Below are 19,283 nucleotides of genomic sequence, written 5' to 3'. Positions count from 1 at the left end.
TTGCAATCACATCTCTCCTCCTTGCGATCACCCAGTCTAGTGAAGAACACTCAAGCATGTCCAACAAACCTTCCTACGCTGCTATCGTGTCTAACAGTCCACCCAAGTCGGACCGCCAGGGACCCCAAGTCGATGTCGAGGGTGCAGGTGCAAGTGCGGGACCAAGCGATGCTCCCCCTCCATGTGAGTGATCTCAACCATATACCCTTCATTTCCCCTCCCTTTAACACCTATCACTTCCACATATATGCATACCTTTGAGCAATGAACTGACTACTTTTAATGGTCATCTTCGATCAATCGCAGATACCGAACCAGGCCATCCTCATCCCAATCCTTCCATCCCACATCAAACGATACTTCCCCAACCTCCAGCTCAACAGCAGAGATACACCCAGGATGTAGAATCTCATCAGTCATCTACTGGATGGACACCCCCGCCGTCTTATGCAGTAGCTAGATCAAGGGCGTTGAAGAGGTTCTGGATGGCTTTCTTCTGGGCTTGGTTAATCTGGATATTCGTAGGGTGAGTATTTGGGTCGTGCTGACGCATTAGCGTGTATCATGTTGAGATCGATACCATCGATACCCAACACGAACACTTATCATATTCAATGGAACCCAGCTAGTCCAGCTGGAAAGTAAGCTAATCTATGGTTTCAATTTGATGTAGCCTCCTTATCGGCGGTGGAGTCTCGGACATCTCGAACGATCGCTCAAGGGGCCATCATGGACATTGGGATAAACATGGCGATTGGCACGATGATAATGGGAAAGTCTACTTTGAGGGCGTTGGTGTATCATCGATGTTTGTCAAAGTGAAAGATAAGGCTATTGCGGTGTTACCTGATTACTCGTAATGTCGACAAATGTACTTTCACCCTACCATTCATCCCCTCATGTGTATCGCTACTCTCGTATATCTAGTATGTTCAGCCTGTTTGTGTATATAACTGTAAAAAATATTTCAGATACATGGAATCCGTCTTAGATGTTTCCATCCACAAAGATAATGATGCAAAGATATAAAACCTAAAAACCTGAGAACCTATCGCTACAAATGCAAAACTCCCAATCTCAATCCTTCATTCCTGATGTTCGCGTTCATGCTCACCGTCCATCCTCAACGATCTCTTGACTCTCTCCCAAAGTCTGTCCAGCGCCAAGCTGAACCTCACCGCCAACTCCTTATACCCATCAAGTCTCTTGTACTGACCGTCCTTGATCCATCTAATCCACCACGTCTCCACCATCTTGGCTTCTTCTCTTTTCTTCCTTTGTTCTCTACGTCGTTTATGTATCTCATCAGAATTCACTTCCAATATCTGCGTTTCCACATAAATCAACAATTTCTGAGTTAAGATTTGTAATCCATTATAAAATTGGATTAACGTATTAACCGCCCCGACCAGGACAAGAATAATCATCATGATTGTTCCGACAGACAATCTTCCTTCCCCTCCTCCTCCTCCTCCACCACCGCCTGCACCGGTTCTTCTTCTAGCGAAATTGCCCAAGAAGCCAAATCCTCTTAAGCCGTTCATAAGTTGAAGTGGTCCAAAGAGTGATAAGCTCAATAATAACGAAAGGAACGACATTGATCCCAACGTTGCTAAACCCAATAAGTACCTTACGGCAAGTTCGAATACCAGATTAGCTAATGGTGAGGGAATCTTGGTTGATAGGTTGTCTTTCTGAGTCAGAAATGAATTTGAAAGATCAACGAAAGTTTGAATAGCTCCGATGAAGATATCCCATATCAACGCTCCACCGCCGCCCACAACGATCACTGGACCACCGTCAACAGCTGTGTAGGGGTCGTCGAGAAGATCGAACATTGATTTAACGGTTGGACGAGAGGAGCGAGAGAGGAGTGTACGTGAGATCGTAGGTGAATGATGGAGCATCAAATGCAGGATCTCGCCGAGGAGTAAGGTTAGGAGAGAGAAGGTGATGATGGTGGATAGCAGGAGGATGGGTCGGGAGGTTGCGAGACCTGAGATGACAGTTCCTGAAGCGACAAAGTGGGTTAGTACATGTGGTAGCCGAATGGGAGGTTGGCAGCGGACGATTGGGTAGATGAGAATACTCACTTCGTAGTTGATATCGATAGTGACATTGTGGGCATTCTACAGAAAACAATTATCAGTATTGTAGAAACGGACTCATCGAATCGAGTGCGTTGTACGTACCGAGATGCGCTTTCTACGATTGGAGCATGACACATCAGTATCTTTCACATTAAGATGGACAAATTGATTCTATTAATGAGTGGTGTACATATGAGAAACACTCACAGCATTCGTTCCAGTACCTCTCCAAGCATTCAAGCATTTCACTATCCATTGCCCATAATCAGCTCATTCGTTCGCCTTATGCTAACTATATACGACACAAGCAATACTGACCATGTACGTGCTGCATTAACATCACATCAGCCTGATATAATGTTACCGTTGATATAGATGCAAAACTCACTCGCATACTGCCAGTACACAGACAAGGTGATATCATCCTACCCAGCGTCTCTTCTTCTTCAGGTCCTGAAAAACATATCCTACATGTTTTGTCATTGTCTCCTTTATCTGTATCTTCTCGAGATGGTATATGATCTTCCTGTTGAGAGTGGATGTTATGTGTAGGATCGCTACTATCCTTCGATGCTTCCCCAGAGATTTCTCCTTCATCCGACGTCGTAGCATGCTTCCAAGCTCTGGAATGTGAATGGGTTGAGCGCTCTTCGAGTGGTGTAGAAGGTAATGAATCTTCTACATTTAGCTCATCCTCTATATCCATATCCATATCTAGGTCCCAGCCACCGTTGACATCGATATTGAAGGGTCGAGACGGAGCGGTATGTAGATCCGACATGATAGCATGTATATAGCAGTGAGATCAATGGTCTCTCCATCTGACTTGTGCAGTATACGACAGCAGTGTACAAGCATGGGTAGATATTTGATTCGATGGATTGATTGATACCAAGACACCAAGACATGCAAGAGAACACGTCTAAAGCCGACGGTCATCACATCCATATAGCACGCTTAGACCCGGACATTGGCTTGTTTAACCGGTCCGCAATCTGCATTCGCATCTCCTCTTTGTTCCGTTGACTTGAGATTGGGTCACACACAGAAGTGCAGACACGATATAGCTTACTGACCAGGAAGTGCAAGGTTCGAAATGCCTAGCAGCAGTCGCAACATCTCTGCCAACACGATTTCATCTCGAACGAACTTGGCAATCCACGTGGCTATGGCTTATCCAGCCAAATTCCTGTCCTCAACATATCACATCCATATGACCTGACACCATCCGAACAGTGTCATATAGCATCTCCATCAGTGCCACCTCAAACTAGCTGAACCATTCCTAAGACACAATCTTGTCACTCCAACAACCCAATCACTCGAAACACGACTTTTCTCAAACCATTGATCGGCTTATTCCCTTTTGGTTTTTCGGTATAAGAACGAGAAAAAGTTTCATCATTCCCCGATGAAATAGCGTACGATCGTCATACGCACAGCCTTTTCTCTCATTATCTCTCGGTGAGATCTCGCACGAAGAGATACGTGTCGTTTCGGCTCTGCCTCACCACGATAAGGAGGAATTCGAGGTGGTATGAAGGGCAACTATCATATTTCAAATCTCCTTGACTGATAACACAGGTATCACCACTCAGCAGAAGATTTCTTGGAAACTAATGACTGTGACAAACCACACTGACTTCGTCCGATCCGAAATTACAAAACATATCGGTCATCATCACCATCACCATCACCACCACCATCACCATCACCATTCAAATCTCGTGATGGGATCCTTTGATCACAGACATCGTTCTTTTTGTCTTCACTAGCTCAAAGGATGTTTGCCTATCGTTTCCTCTTTTCTCTTTTTCCCTCTTCTGAACCTTGCGGCAAAACAGATGAAAAGACAAGAAATGAAATGAATTCAGGTACTGCAACTATCAAACGCGAACATCCATCAGCAACAAGTATCACCTCGAGGGGAATAATTCGATAGATTGACTTTTGAATTCACCACTAACGATACTCACCTACTGTAACATAGTACTCATACCGTATAGAATCTGGAACGTACCTTCTATCGTCAATAAAATGGGATATTGAAGCCCCGCTGTCGTTGAACTCGACGTATCAGATCGGATCAAATCTCTTGACCTGATCGATCTCAACAGTTCATCTCCGTTTATGGCCGTATGAGACCTATCCTTTGGTCTAACTGAGACATGGTCCGTCTCGTCGTAACGCCCTCTTCCCTCACATCATCATATCATCATCCTTTCCTCCTGCCTGTCGACCATCTTACGCTCTTATCCGATTTGCGACACTTCGGAAACCATCGTACTGTAATCAAAAGGTACAACATGATGTTTACATCATCAAATCAAATGTCATCATCATCAATTACAATACTATGCAACACACTCAATCAATCAATCAATCAATCATCTTACAGTTCAGTCTAGCTTGTTCACCGTGAATGTCACAAGCTCTTCGCTTCTCTCCCGTTCTCCTCCTGGTCTGACTGATTTTTGATTAGCCGAGACCTAGAGAGACGATGACCACCTTTTTGACGAGTTTTAGCGTACTTGGTATGATTTTGACCATTGATCAAGTGATAAACCCCATCATATCTCGTTCTATCGACTTTTTCTTTTAGTATGTGTACGGTACACAATGAAGTGTGGAAAAAGGGGGGAGATGGTGTAGATGGTGACAGACATGGTTATGGTATGGTATGTTGTAATCGCAAATTTCGGTTCTTTTGTTTCTACGCAGCTACCCAAAAGAATGAACACCCTATGATAATACCAAGCTAGAATATTCTTATAATCTTTCCCTTTCATCTTCCATTCTTTCATTCTTGTGGTACCTTTCATTCATTTCATATAATTACAAAAACATCAAACAGAGTTGCCAAATCTCATCGCTTGGATAAAGATAACGAATAAATTCCCCACCAATTCCTATCTATCACGAGTACATCATCAATACCACCAACCAGATCTAGTAAGTTTCACCATCACCATCACCATCACCATCACCATTACCATCACCATCACGAGCAAAATTAGAAACACAGCAATCATTGTATCGCTTGGTGGGACCTCGTGAGAAAAAGAAAGAACTACACTGATCCACGTCTTTGTACTCTTCTCGAAGCCAGTTATTGTTCTTCTTCCTCATTACTCCCGTAACTTTATTTCCTCGAACTATAAATCAAGGTGAGTCTGAAATGACAGTACTCTGCTGTCTTTTCTCTTCCTCTTTTCTCTTCCTGTATTCAAGTTGATTCTCGTCTTCCTTTCTAAACGTTACTTTGGACATTGACACACCCTACATCTCCTATCATTCATTATCTCCCAATAGACTCCTTTGATACACCCGAATAACATATAAATCACCGTAATCACTAACATTTCTCCCTTGTAACCCCTTAATAAAGGTACTTCTCCTCTCTTCCTCCTTCACAAGCTGACATCAAAATTAGAACACCTTCGTCCTAACCCCTTGTTATCATCCACAGCCTTCATCGCCATATCTGCTTCATTCCTTTCATATCCTACACCACTCATATATCCATCGTTCCCACGAAACCCCCTTTGTCTCTTGTACTTCGCATTCGGAAATTATACATCAATTGGTCTCTATAATAAAGGGAGCGATCAGTGAGTCAACGAGTGAGTGCTGCTCTTCCTCTTCTCTTATGGACCTTCCTTGTCTATCTGAAAATCCATCCTTTGCCTCGACAATCCTCCTATCAGCTGAACAGGCACTTCCTATCGTATCTGACACCATACTGATCAACATCGCTAACGTATTTCTATCACTGCTACATCTTTCACCTTCATCATGGAAGCATTCTTTGCGGATTTACCTACACTCAACTTACCTCCCATCTCCACCCATAAAGATCCCGAACCCGAGATGTCGTCTTCAATCCGATTAATCCAACCTCTCGATCTATCGAGATACCAGCTTCCCTCCCTACCTCCTACCGAAGCTTCAAGTCCGATCGGAGTAGGTCTGCAAGTATCGCACGATCGCTCCTGCCAAATCGACCACAACGACAGTATGGCAACACCTTCCAACTTGTCGTTATCCCCTCCACAGCTTATGCAGAACAGTCGTTCCGCACCACCTTCTGCTGCTCCTTATCAATCGTCTTTCTCTTTCCCGCAGATCCAGCCGGAACAACTCCCAAGACGAGCGTTTGCGCAGCAACCTTCAACCCAAGGTTTTCCATGGCTTGAACGAGGAGGTGGTGGTTTGAGTACTCAAATGTACGAAACTCCTTATCAATCTTATCGACCTTCACCTCAACCAGACTCAAATCATATCCAACATAATCATTCGCATTCTACGCCGAATGTCTTTTCGATGCCACTTTCCCAACATTCCGACACTTCAACGCCATTCCAATATTCTCAACTATCTCTCACACCTTATTCTTTACCTGTCGACTTCCAAGATACCTCCACCACCGACAACAACAATGATGTACCATTACCATTGCAAAAGAATGAAAGTGACGATTACTCTTTACCCGAAGGTATATGGGAGAGCAACGCCCCATACTCCCGGCTTGACGCTAAACCCGAAAAGAGAGGAAAGAAGAGGGAGGGGCTTGTGAAGGGTAGGAGACATATTTGGTGAGTTCATCTTACACCTGCATGAGGTGATCAGAGTTGATGTAGGATATAATTTGTATAGCCCGGTTTGCGATAAAAGGTTTAATAGACCTAGTTCGTTGAATACTCATATGGCGGTCCATACAGGTGCTAAGCGTAAGTACGAAGTCAAAGGTATACAGTACTGTACATAAAGTCGATTGTGTGGCTGATATTGAATCTTCTACCTAGCTTATATGTGCAGTCGACCGGATTGCCAGAGGAGATTTTCAGTATCTTCAAACCTACGAAGGCACGAGAGGGTAGGTGGTGTCCTCTGACCCGTCGAGGAAAGTATGCACTGATCACCTGTTATATGCCATAGACTCACGACCAACGAGCTGAGAAGGAACGACAAACTTATGAAATTCCAGATCACTTAACCCATCCTCATTCTTACTCTCATCCCCATGCTCAGCCATTTAGTATGGGTCATTCACACTCACACTCACACTCCTACTCCCACTCTGGTGTATTCCCTCAGACTCACCCTCATCAACCATTCAATTTCAACTATTATCAACCATCCTTCGCCCCACCTTCTATATCTTCAGGAGATCATTCCGAACACCGATTCCAACCTGCAGCACCATCTTCGGTATTCGGATCATCGTCTACTACTACCACATCTGCTGGGTCCAGTATCGATCTGGGATATGGTTTAGCTCAATATCAAGTGGTGGCTACTGCCACTACGACGGGGCAAAACCAACGAATGACAAGTGGTGATGAACAGCCTAGGAAAGGTTATGGATTTGGGGAGATGGAGATGGGGCTGGATACGAAAGCGACGAGGCTATTATTGGCATAATGAGCTGAACTCGGAAGGAGAATGCGTTAATGTTGAGCGAACGAATACATCAACACAATATCAATAACGGACAATCAACAAGATTTGAGTTCAGCGAAATCACGGACTTTTCGATTCTTCCCGTTGGAAATGTTGTATAATAACGTACGGTAATAATTGTATGTTACTTTGATTTGACAAACGCCTAAACAATAAACAATCTATTCATATCAACCAATCTCATGCTAATCTCTCCAACGATTATTGGTATTTAGCCTTTTCTATGTAGTCCGTCATTCTATTCATTTCACATATGACCAGTTGTATACTAGACAAGAATACAATAACCCCTCTTGTAATCTTTGTACATCAGTATATATGACTATATCCTATGAACATCATCTTATGCTCAAGTTATCAGGACGTACTGTACAGACATTGCTCAATTGCCTGTTCGACAACACTAACAAGTTACCACCGTACGATACGTGTTGATCAACGAAAAATTCCTGTTCAACAGTCCCGTATACAGTAAAGCGACCTACTTGTTTCCAAGCGAGAATATGGATCGATCCATCCACATCAGGTTGTTCCGTGGATGGTGGGTGGGATCTAGCCTAGCTTTGCGGGATTGGCACATGGGCTGAAATAAAGATAAAAGCCGCCGGAGCGGACAAATCAATTAACTGAATTCCGACAACGTAATGCAAGTTAAATGTAAATAAACCCCCACTTGGGCAAGCGAAGTGGATCGAAATTGAACAATGAGAGTTTGAGGTCCAGTTAGTTAAGACCGGACCGGAGTAAATTGCTCGTCAGTCAAGATGTAAAAACATATTTATGTAGGAGTATATTCATAAGATGGACGTTCACTGTGAGAGGATATGCTTCTCTTCCCCCAATGGGTTTTATGTAACATGAGGACATAGGCAGACAGTTGATATTGTAAGAACAACAATCGCTCTCTATAAAGTACAATAATAGATTCACCTCGTCGTTACAATATGACAATATGAGTTTTGATAAAGCCAAACACGACCTATCCCGAACTTTTCCCCCGACCCAATTTACCCCGCAACATTAGAGTCGGTCTTTTCGGATTTACCCAAAGTCAGGGCCAGGGGGTTCTGGAGTAAAAAAAACAACTACCGAGGGGCCATTTGCGGACCTGCAACTGCCGGTTGAACGATTGAGTGGGTTTGCGTCATCCTACGGTACATGGAGTATTACGTTACGTGGGTGGATTGTTTTACCCATACCCATAAGAGATTGAATAATGTATCGTTTGATATGGACGGTAGAATCGTCGTGACATGACTTGCTTGAGAGAATACAAATAAATCTATATTTGAATCGATGATGGTATGATGATACCGTATGTATGGTTACTCCCTCAACCTCCAAATGTCTTTACCACCGGAGATAAGAAAATAAAACCACCCACCTTGATGCCCCCACTCCGTTGCATTTGCCCATTTTCAGGGTTCCGTTCTTTTCCAGATCATTGAGAAAAGAAAAATTCAAAGAAAAACACCGCCGGTTCGGGCCGTAGAGACAGTCGGCTAACTCTCGTAGCGAGGGACGATTACCGCTCAAGCGAAACTCAACTCAGCTCACTAAGCCTTAGCCGTAGTAGCAAATTCAAATCCAAAGTGATTCATGCTTACCTGCTTACCACCTGAGCAGTTTGGAGCTCTCCGGTTTCCAAGGAGGTGATTTATCACTTTTTCTTCCTTTTTGGTTTGTCAATCGTTCTTGGTTTTGGTCGTGGATGTGGATGTGGATGTGTGACCATGCGTGTGTATGTATGTATGTATGGTCCTCGTGACCAGCGACCATCATTTGCCACTTGCATGAACAACGCATGAACAAAGCCGGCGATTCGTTGAGCCCATGATAATGGTATGCGGTTCATGTGGGTCCACACAGGGGAACCCCATTCCATCTCATCATCCTCAGGGTTTTATTTCGGGGATTTAAACATTTGTATTCGCATCAGAGCGGTCCGAGCGTTTGCTGGATATGATGTGATGTTCAAAGATATACCGAAACGTAACAGGAAAGGTCTCGCTCTCCAGATACAGACACGGAAGACAGGGAGGAGGAGCGAGGAGCAACAAGCCAGACCAACGGGCTTTTCGACTTTTTCTTTTCGGAGACAGAGAGAGTACATACTTTGATGTAACATTTGCAGATCAGAGACAGTGGGATGTTTCTGTTTTGGTGTTACGTTCATCCACTTTACACTACTACCAAATCAAAGGATACTTGTATTCATCAGCATCATCATCATCATCATCACCATAGTATCCGGATTGACTCTGTACATTTCTTTCGATCGCAACAATAAGCGCTATTAAACAACACAGTACCATCCTTTAGGTTTAAGGAAACCGTTCTTGTCACCTCCCGTATAAAGTCCTTTTGGGAAATCGAAATACAAATTGCAATAATAACAATAATACACCGAATCATTCAAGATCCACCCAGACTACCTACAGACGATCAATCCTATCGCATCCCATGCGATTCAACCCAGTCCATTCTCCACCCACGATTAGAGAAACTGTATCCATTTGGCACAAGATCAAAAAAATAGAATAGGTAACCATCGGAAGCTAAACAAACCCATAACCATAACCATAACCATAACCTCAACCGCAAAAAACACGCACCCCGGTAACAGGTTTCGGTTTATTCCGTGTTAAAGGAATACCTAGCTTAGGAGAAAGAGGAAGAAGAGTTTAAGACAACTTTGGGTGAAACTCCGAGTCCGTCTCTTGGCCCTTTCCCAACCCCGACCGACATACTTTGACCCCTTAGAAAGAGAATCAAATTACTCTTTTTTCCCAAGGGGCTCCCCGTCAATCACCCCTTCATTCCGGTTCAGCTCTATAAACCATCTGCCATCTGCCGCAACGTTGAACGGAAAGAATCGACTTTGTACCACTTCGTAATTCAACGACAACCACAAATACCTTCTCTATTGTTTGTCTTTCTCACATACTGCTTGTTTATCGTTTGGTATCAATCCGCAATCAAGGATCAGAATAGTAGATATCCTGGGACAACATCGATCAGGTAAGCACCCTCGGAGATCTTTCTTTACCTCTATTCTACTCCTAGTACTGTGGCAGTCCCACTAGTTGTGCCTTGGAGTGAGCAGTGAACGATCCAAGCTTAATATGCATTATGCTGATGAATGATATGTCTTTCTACTGTCATCCATTGTAGTCATACCAACGATATCTGGCAGCTGATAATCACAATCGCGATCATCTGTCTCGTGGTAAACACCTGTAATTAAGATAGATAATTTCTGGGTCAAAGGGTGAGTTGAACATACCCTCAAATGACCTCTTTGTCCGGACGGAACTTGACATCCTCCCCATCTCCCCACTCTGCTTTAACAAACATCCTTTCAAACTAATCACTATCACCATCATCACCATCCTTATCCTTGCCATCAAATGCACGATCCTCTTCTTTCCTGCCTTCTCCCCTTCCCCCACTTGCTATACGCTAAATGGTATTGTCCGGCGGTAACGGGCATAAGAGTAAACTCTGAAAGAGTCAGACGCTGACCAGTTGATTATTCTTTCATTGTATCTCCGACCCTCTACTCTGCAACACCTCTCATCGTGTCTGAACCCAAAACACCTGTCCGATTGAACCGACTTCTCGGTTCTCGGCCATGACCCATGACACAATCATGTTGTGTTTGATTCATCTCACCCGACCTACACGGATCACCTCACCTCACCCCTTCATCGTGTTTTTTTACTATCAACCCACTGACTTGCCCATCTGACCGGGGCCATTTTCATCGTTCATTATTTATTCGTGGGGTCGTGCGCATCAAACATCTGCGACAACGACGCCACTGTATCAACCTTTCGATCTCATACCTATCTATCTATCGGTGCTAATTGGCATTGTCTTTCATCATCATTCGTTCTCATCACTGCTGCCCGTCTCCGCGTATTATCCGCCGGCTGGGTCCCTCTCACCTGCTCCTCGCTTGACTCCCATCAAATCTAAACTCTCATAATTAAATCAAAACTTTGGTGATTTGATTGTTTCCAAATTTATCTGTTTCCCCCTTTCCCCTTTCTTCTTTCTTTATCCTCTGTTCTCTTCTTTTCTCTATATATCCTGTCACAGCGGGACTTCGATCACTCACAACCCCGTGCAACCGACTCGAGTTCGTTGATCGGTACGACATCGGACGAACGGGCGGAACTTGGTCTAGCAGTTTAGCTCCTGACAACTCAGAGTCTAACCGCACCTACCTTTGTCATCGTCGAACATTGTTCCCCCCACTCACCATATAACCTCTCAGGCCTCGACACTCTGCCTCTTGTCGATACCTTCCCACTCGCCTTCTGGAAAGACTTCATCGTAATTACTTCTTCTCCCATCGTCTCTCTCGCTTATCTTTCTTTTGCGACACCGACAAGTTTGAGACATTTTCCATATCTTGTTGCGATCGAGTCAGATCAGAAAATCCTTATCTCGGACGAGGCGACTTCGACTTCTACTCCATCCTCCTTCTGATCAACTGATCACATCATCGACCTCAAGATTATTGCGCGAAGATTATATAGGTCGTTCTTCTCTGAACAATTCAGTTGATCTTGGTTATCTTTTCATATCTTCTCGCCACCACTTTCTAGGTCAGCAGAAAAAGATCCCTGTCTGACCTTTACAAAAAGCAAAGTGAAATAGATTCAATCAAAAGTCAAAACAATCGAGGGTTTATACTCGATGACAATATCGATAATATACGATTACAAAACACCTCTGTCCCAAACAACTACCAAAACATCTACGTCGATATCACCATCTTCGTACCCTTCACCTAAATCAATGAATTTACCTTCTTTGACATTACGTGAAAATTCGACATCCGACAAGATGTCACCTGATCATAATCATCACCATCATCACCATCACCATCCTCCTCCTATACGGAGGGAATCGTTCCACTACTCAGGTGAAAGACCACATCCACCACCATTAAAGTCCACCTACAGTTTCGTTGGGCCGTCCTCCTCTGCCTCAACATCTAATTTGCTGCTGCGTACACCACAAGAGCTGGAACGTAAGAATGAGTGGCAGACCTCACCTCATAAGCAGACTTCGCCGAACAATCAGGAGAAACCAGTTGAAAAAGAAGAGCTGACCACGAAAGGAAGAAAGAGGAAGAGATTGGCAAAAGCCTGTAGTGCTTGTCATGTGAGTTCTCGCTCGATTGAGAGTCAGTCATGATGGATGCTGATCATCGAGTCCTGAATTTTGGTTGATGTAGAAAAACAAAAGACGTTGTGATGGGTTCGCTCCTTGTTCGAACTGCGAGTTTTCCAATCGACCTTGTCTTTATGTCAACGCTCAAGGAGATCCAATCCCTCCTCCACGAACGAGAGATTCGTCGGCTGTTCCTCCTCGACCCAATAAGGACGATGCTAAAGCTGCTAATAATCACGAGAGGAAGACTAGCGGTGAAAGCAATTGGTCAAGAAGGGAAAGTTTCAAAGAGGATGCCGAACATCACAGACGACCATCGCTTGGACCTATTCAAGCTGTTGAGCATGATACGTCGCTAAGTGCTGAATTGATTGACAGTAAGTAACTATGATACCATATCTGAGACCGTTGACATGTACTAATTCTATGATGTGTATAGTCTTCTTTCGTCGGTGTGCACCTCTTTCGACAATGTTCCACGCTTCAACGTTCCATTATCGACTATATATGAACCAAGTATCACCCATACTTCTGGATATCATTTACGCATTCGCCTCCCGTCTTTGTGAGAACCCAGCCTTCGTCTCGACTTTCTCTCCCTCTCATCCCGCCCATCTACGCGGTGAGGCATTCATACATCGAGCTCATGGTGCCGCTCAACGCATGATCGAAGTGCGAAAAACCTGGAATGAGGAGGAAAGGCGGATGGACAGGGGTACATGGCAAGAGACCGAATTGGCTCAAGCATGTTATCTTCTAAGCGTATATTTCAGTTGTCTCAGACAGCCTAAAATTGGAATGTTCTATCTCGATTCAGGATTGGATATCCTACGATCACCAAACTTGGATTATATCCCACCACCTGCCACTCATCTCAAACTAAATTCGATAGAGTATAATACCCTGATGGAAATTAGGATCAGAACGTTCTGGTTATTGGTTTTCCACGATTTATGCGCTGCTGCCAATGGAAGACCAAGACGGTATAGCGAGAGTGAACTTGTGAATATACCTTTACCCTCCAACGAGAGTCATTGGGCTAGATGGGGTGGAAATGCCATCGGCGGCAGAGAACCTGGCAGAAGGGATGGGTTGGCTCCCGGAAGTGGGAATTGGCCAGGCGAAGAAGGTCAAATCGGAGATTTGGGTCATGTCTTACGTATCGTAAGTCGTTTCTGATTGGATGATCGATAGCTATAGCTAAGAATACTATATATTCTGCAGTTATCGATATTTGCGGACATTATGACTCTAGCGACCGACTCCAAGACCGATCGATCTGAACCTAAGCAAAATCTCGCTTCGAGATATGAATCCGCATTGAAGAGTTGGGCGATGACTTTACCTCGACACTTGCACTTTGACGAACATAACTTGTCTTCTGCAGTTAACAAATTGTCTTCGCCCGTTGTGGAGATCAAGATGACCGGTTGGATGTACGCTTACATGCACGCCGTTGCTGAGTGTGGGATGTTCTACCTCCAAGCTGCTGTTGCGCAATTCACCGACGGTGCTTATACTGCTCAAAGACAAAGTCAAGCAGTTGATAACCTCTCGGTCATCATGGATACTATAGGTAGGAATGGACGTGAAGGGTGTTGCTGTGAGTTAATCGTGGTTCTGCTCTCCTAAATGACAAGCTGACTTTTCTCTTGCAATAGTCCTCTTCCCCCTGTTCGTGATTTCGAATTGGCAAGAACACCTCAAGATGTCCAACTTGATTGTCCCTGGACCACCACAAGCCATCATGGAAGATCGATTATCCCTCTGGTGGAACGAGATGAAGCTTGAATGGGGGACTGAGCGACATGAATTGCTCCAACGAGGATTTTACTCTCTCAACACAATTGGTGCTGGCCCAACACCCACATCATTAGCCACACCTCGTTTCTCACAATCTCAACCTACGATCGAATTGCCTTCTTCGGGCTTGGGATTGAGTCTATACCAAACTTCGCCAGTCAGACAAATGACCAATAGCACAGAGACAGGTTCTGCTATATCTGCTACATCTCCCGTATCCACCATGTCAATCTCTACACCTCACATGTCTACTTACTCTAGATTCTCTATGAGTGGTTCTTCCGCGCCTACTTTACCGCCACTTCGACCTAGAGCTCAATCATCCGCAGCTGCCATGTCTGTATCTTATACGTCACCTTCACCTCCCATTGGAGGATCGAGGAACATCTTACCGGGAATGATCAAATCTTCTTCATCTGGCCGGTCGGAATTGATCTCCCTACCTCCCTTATCAGGCGAATTCAAGTCGAATTTGAAAATCACCAGTCCGAGACATCATCCCTATTCTAACGGTATATCACCGAGGATGAGCTGGGCTGGACCCACGACCGTTGGAACTGCAAATGGCAAATCAGCCGGTGGTGGCGGGGAAGGTGTAAGAAGGGAGTCGAATCATTTGATGGGTATTGCTGCGCTGGTTAGCGTTGCTGAGAATGAGAGGGAGGAAAGGGAAAAAGAAAAGGAGAGGGAGAGAGAAAGGGAGAGAAAGACTTTGGCCACGGTTTAGAAGAACAAAATGTATAACACACATACATCGATACACAAGATCAAAATTCACTTGGGAGAGTGGAACAGCAATATATCCAGTTGGAGTACAGTATGTTAGATTGGAAACTGTAGAAACAGAAAAATTCCTTTGTTTGTTTTCCGTGATCCTAAAAGTACTGTGCCTATTATAGTGATTGTCTTGACAGATTACGATTCCATACACGTAGACTCTTTTCCGTATTTGTATTATTTAGAGATCCTTTCGTCTTTGTTTTTGTCCTTGAAGAGTTTGCCCTGCGTTGCGCTCACAACAGCAATACATAAAATGTGATTTCTATAGTCTAGTTGAGTGATGCCAAAATATGGAAATGTATCTCTAACCTATATCATGTCATATCTTCTCATATCAGGATACTGCTATCAATCATCTGGTATATATCTCGTACAGGCGAAACATTGACATAGCACCAAACCCAAGCAAAAGTCCGCTAGGGATATAGTCATTCATCAGTCTTAATCCTGGACATTGGATGCATTAGAAGAATGGATGATTCCTGTACTTACTGGTATACGAGCATATACCCTGATTGCTATCTGGCGGTATAGGTTTGGCGAAGCAGGAAAGGGTTGTTGTGTCTTGATAATTTTGAGGAATCAAGGTTAGAGGTGAACGGGTCATCCGGGAAGAAACTTGGGTTTGAGCGTTGCTATACAGATGTGACTCATGACCACTTGGACACAAATATATCTCTTGAACTTACTCACCTTGGAGTATGATCGGTTCGAGCAGAATCCACTTTGCGGTTATGTGAGTGATCACCATATTCAGCGATTTTCATTGTGGAAGCAGGTCTATGGGTTACTGACTCACTGATAACTGAGTATGTATCCAAGGTTAAATTAGATCAATTCAGCTAAAGCAACAGATACAGCGTGAGACCTAGGTATTTAGGATTTGACAAAGTGAAGACGATAGTCACTTTGCTTTGCATACGGTAGATAAGCTTGGCACACCATATCACCAACCAAGTCGATCTAGTGCGGCTCACGATCCGCTCAGTCGAGAAACAAAGTTCATCATGGAGGGCGTAAAGGGAAGAAAGGGATGTTGAAGCAGTCCAATCATTGTTCACACGTTTCAACACAAACCTCTGATCCGTTGAGTAAATTGGATCAAACGGGAGTGGAAATGGGTACAGTGAGTTGTGCTTGATCTCAAAGGTACGACATATAATCAACCACAAATCAACCAATCCATCACAAAGTTTATGAGAAGATCGGAACACGATTGTCCGATTGTGATGACTGAGTCAAGCTTATCATTGAGGTGAACAGCAACAAGATGTTGAAAGGTACATGTGTGTGTATATTAAGCACTCCCTCTCTCGTATGTTTATTCACAATCTCTGCACCGAGCCTTGTTATCTTGATGGAATATCACAAAGTAAAGTGACTGCTGGTAAACAGTAGTGGTATTTATCTCGTGATGATGATCTGCGTTACGAGAGGTGCCAGTCCAGTTACCCTGAAATCGAAGTTGAACTGAAAACAAGATCAGAGACGGTCAATGTTTTTCTCACCTCTTCCTGTCTCCCTCACATTCGAACCTCATCTCATTCACGACATCATTCAAACCATCTATCCATCCATGCAAGACAGACCAACACTCGTTTATTGACCCCAATGATACTTCCATGATCGATTGACGGACCATCTCATCCTTCATATCACCCTTATAATAGACATATCAAAATGTCAAATCACCTTTCCCCTCAGCACCACCTGACGATAGACACCACTGCAGAGATTACCACCAGCCATACCAGTTTGTTGGAACATACCAACTCGAACGAGAATGGACACTCGCCCATAGCCAAGAAGGACATACATGTCCACTCTCACGATGAGATCATCTCCACCGGACATGAATTACCTCTACTATCTCTAAATCCCAATGCTACCAACCCATCTTCTACACCTACACCACTGGTCCAAACCAGATTATACAAAAGGAGGTTTTTCGTCTTGGTGGAACTATCGTTACTCAACGTGATAGTCTCATGGTGCTGGTTAACTTTCTCTTCCGTATCCGGAACTTCATCTGATTTTTTCAACGTATCAGAATCGACGATCAATTGGTTATCTACTGGATTCTTGTTCGCTTTCGTCGTTGCTTCCCCGGTTGTATTATGGGTTTTGAATAGAAGTACAAAAGCAGCTATGGTGATTGCATCTAGTTTGTTGATTTTAGGAAGTTGGTTAAGATACTTGGGATCGAGAGTACCTTCAAATCATAATAGGGGATTTGGAATAGTGGTTTTTGGACAGATTATCATTGGTTTTGCTCAGCCGTTTGTGCTTTCGGCGCCGACGAGACTGTCTCATCAGTGGTTTGGAGATAGGGAGAGGATAACGGCGACGGCGCTTGCTAGTCTGTGTAATCCCCTTGGAGGAGCTGTGAGTGAACTATTTTTCTTCGGGTAATTTCAATCAGATGGGTATATTGGTATAAATATACGTTCAACTTCGATTGGATAATATCAGAAAGGAAATTCCACTCTTGTGATACAGGCTGATGACCTTGTTGCCCCCCATCATAGCTCGGACAACTCATTGGTCCTTTCATAGCGACCGAACCTGATAAAGTGCCGAATATGATTTTATACGTTGCTATCATTGTGAGTCAGGCATATCATCGTCATCACCATCATACTCTCGACTTTCCATTAGCAACATTTACTAATCTCATTGTTCGTTGGGACCACCTCATCGTATAGACTACCGTAATCTCTATTCCTTCCATCTTCCTACCTGCCTCACCACCTCTACCACCCACCTCAACACCATTCAACGATACCAAGATTGACCTTCGCACCCTCAAAGCGCTATTCTCCAACTTATCTTTCCACCTGATCGCATGGCCTTTTATCATCTACGTCGCGTCATTCAACGCTACTTCCTCTCTCCTCAACCAGATCTTAGAACCCTATGGATTCAGCGAAGATCAAGCAGGTATAGACGGAGCAATAATGATTGTCGTTGGACTAGTCGCAGCAGCAATTGCCTCACCAATCTTAGACCGCTTTACGATTGGTCGACCAGGGGTCAAATTGATAGTTATCAAATTATGCGTGGTGATCATATCGATCATGTACGTTTTATTCATATTCTTGCCCTCAACACGGAAGTTGGTGGGAATAGCGATAATATCAGCATTGATCGGATCGACATCTTTCATCCTTCTCCCCCTGGCGCTGGAGATGCTAGCGGATACAACATGGCCTATTGGACCTGAAGTTTCTTCGACGATATGCTGGGCGATATCCCAACTTATCGGCGGATGCCTTTTGGTTTCGATGACTGCCCTCAAAGGACATAAGGCAAATCACCCGGATCAATCGATGTATAGGAGTTTGGTCCTTCAGGCGGTACTTTGTTGTGTAGTAGCGCCCTTACCGCTTTGTCTGGGATTATGGGGAACAGGAAAGAATTCAAGGGATCCGAAGAGAGCTGAAGGGAGTGATGGAAATGATACGAGCGAGTCAACAGAGAGCGCTGCTACATAGCTTGGGTTGGGCGAAATGGGGACTTTCATTTGCTTCCTATCATCTAACACGGCTGATATACCGTCTCGTTGTATATAAAATTGATTTATAATGTACGGACATATCTGGTAATGAATCGTATATCATCTTGGATATACAGTGATCTTGTTCATGATTGCAATATCGTTATGCCATTTGAGGATATATAACAACCCTATGCCAGATTTTATATAAGCAACCTAGCTATAGCGGGTGAATACGAGTAGTGTATGATATCCATGCGTGCATTGACCAATATTCTCCACTGCCGCACACGCTTTATCACTAATTCTAGCATACCTGTCAGCACTTCTACTAATATCTTGAACATCACCTTTCAGCTACTGTGCTTCACAGTCAACGCAATATGAATGTAGCACACGTATGGTACTATTCATCCTTTTGCAATTCGCCAGTACCGGGCTGAGCTGGATGCGCATCAGAGTCA

At 44.0% G+C, this 19,283-nt stretch overlaps 5 protein-coding genes across 5 annotated transcripts; 4 read left to right on the top strand and 1 right to left on the bottom strand.

Annotated features, from left to right (window-relative positions):
* Positions 1–56: 56 nt before the first annotated feature.
* Positions 57–860, top strand: V865_005071 (uncharacterized protein; the record flags this gene model as incomplete). Its single annotated transcript, XM_066228844.1, has 3 exons — positions 57–183; positions 307–526; positions 674–860. 3 exons carry the CDS (start codon positions 57–59, stop codon positions 858–860), a joined length of 534 nt encoding a protein of 177 aa, XP_066084941.1.
* Positions 861–1,085: 225 nt separating this feature from the next.
* Positions 1,086–2,871, bottom strand: V865_005070 (uncharacterized protein; the record flags this gene model as incomplete). Its single annotated transcript, XM_066228843.1, has 6 exons — positions 1,086–2,011; positions 2,094–2,129; positions 2,193–2,205; positions 2,298–2,338; positions 2,409–2,418; positions 2,479–2,871. The coding sequence occupies 6 exons, from the start codon at positions 2,869–2,871 to the stop codon at positions 1,086–1,088; spliced, it is 1,419 nt and encodes a 472-aa protein (XP_066084940.1).
* A 3,014-nt stretch (positions 2,872–5,885) lies between these two features.
* On the top strand, positions 5,886–7,514 carry V865_005069 (uncharacterized protein; the record flags this gene model as incomplete). The annotated part of the gene is made up of 4 exons (XM_066228842.1): positions 5,886–6,685; positions 6,747–6,820; positions 6,896–6,966; positions 7,029–7,514. The coding sequence occupies 4 exons, from the start codon at positions 5,886–5,888 to the stop codon at positions 7,512–7,514; spliced, it is 1,431 nt and encodes a 476-aa protein (XP_066084939.1).
* Positions 7,515–12,410: 4,896 nt separating this feature from the next.
* V865_005068 (uncharacterized protein) lies at positions 12,411–15,270 on the top strand (the record flags this gene model as incomplete). The annotated part of the gene is made up of 5 exons (XM_066228841.1): positions 12,411–12,731; positions 12,805–13,117; positions 13,180–13,904; positions 13,965–14,343; positions 14,402–15,270. The coding sequence occupies 5 exons, from the start codon at positions 12,411–12,413 to the stop codon at positions 15,268–15,270; spliced, it is 2,607 nt and encodes an 868-aa protein (XP_066084938.1).
* Positions 15,271–17,003: 1,733 nt separating this feature from the next.
* On the top strand, positions 17,004–18,817 carry V865_005067 (uncharacterized protein; the record flags this gene model as incomplete). Its single annotated transcript, XM_066228840.1, has 3 exons — positions 17,004–17,708; positions 17,852–17,929; positions 18,029–18,817. 3 exons carry the CDS (start codon positions 17,004–17,006, stop codon positions 18,815–18,817), a joined length of 1,572 nt encoding a protein of 523 aa, XP_066084937.1.
* Positions 18,818–19,283: the final 466 nt, after the last annotated feature.

Source organism: Kwoniella europaea, chromosome 1 (assembly GCF_036810445.1).
Source record: "Kwoniella europaea PYCC6329 chromosome 1, complete sequence".
Lineage (NCBI taxonomy): Eukaryota > Fungi > Basidiomycota > Tremellomycetes > Tremellales > Cryptococcaceae > Kwoniella > Kwoniella europaea.
Note: the sequence above shows the minus strand (reverse complement) of the source record. Positions and strands in the feature narration are given on the sequence as shown.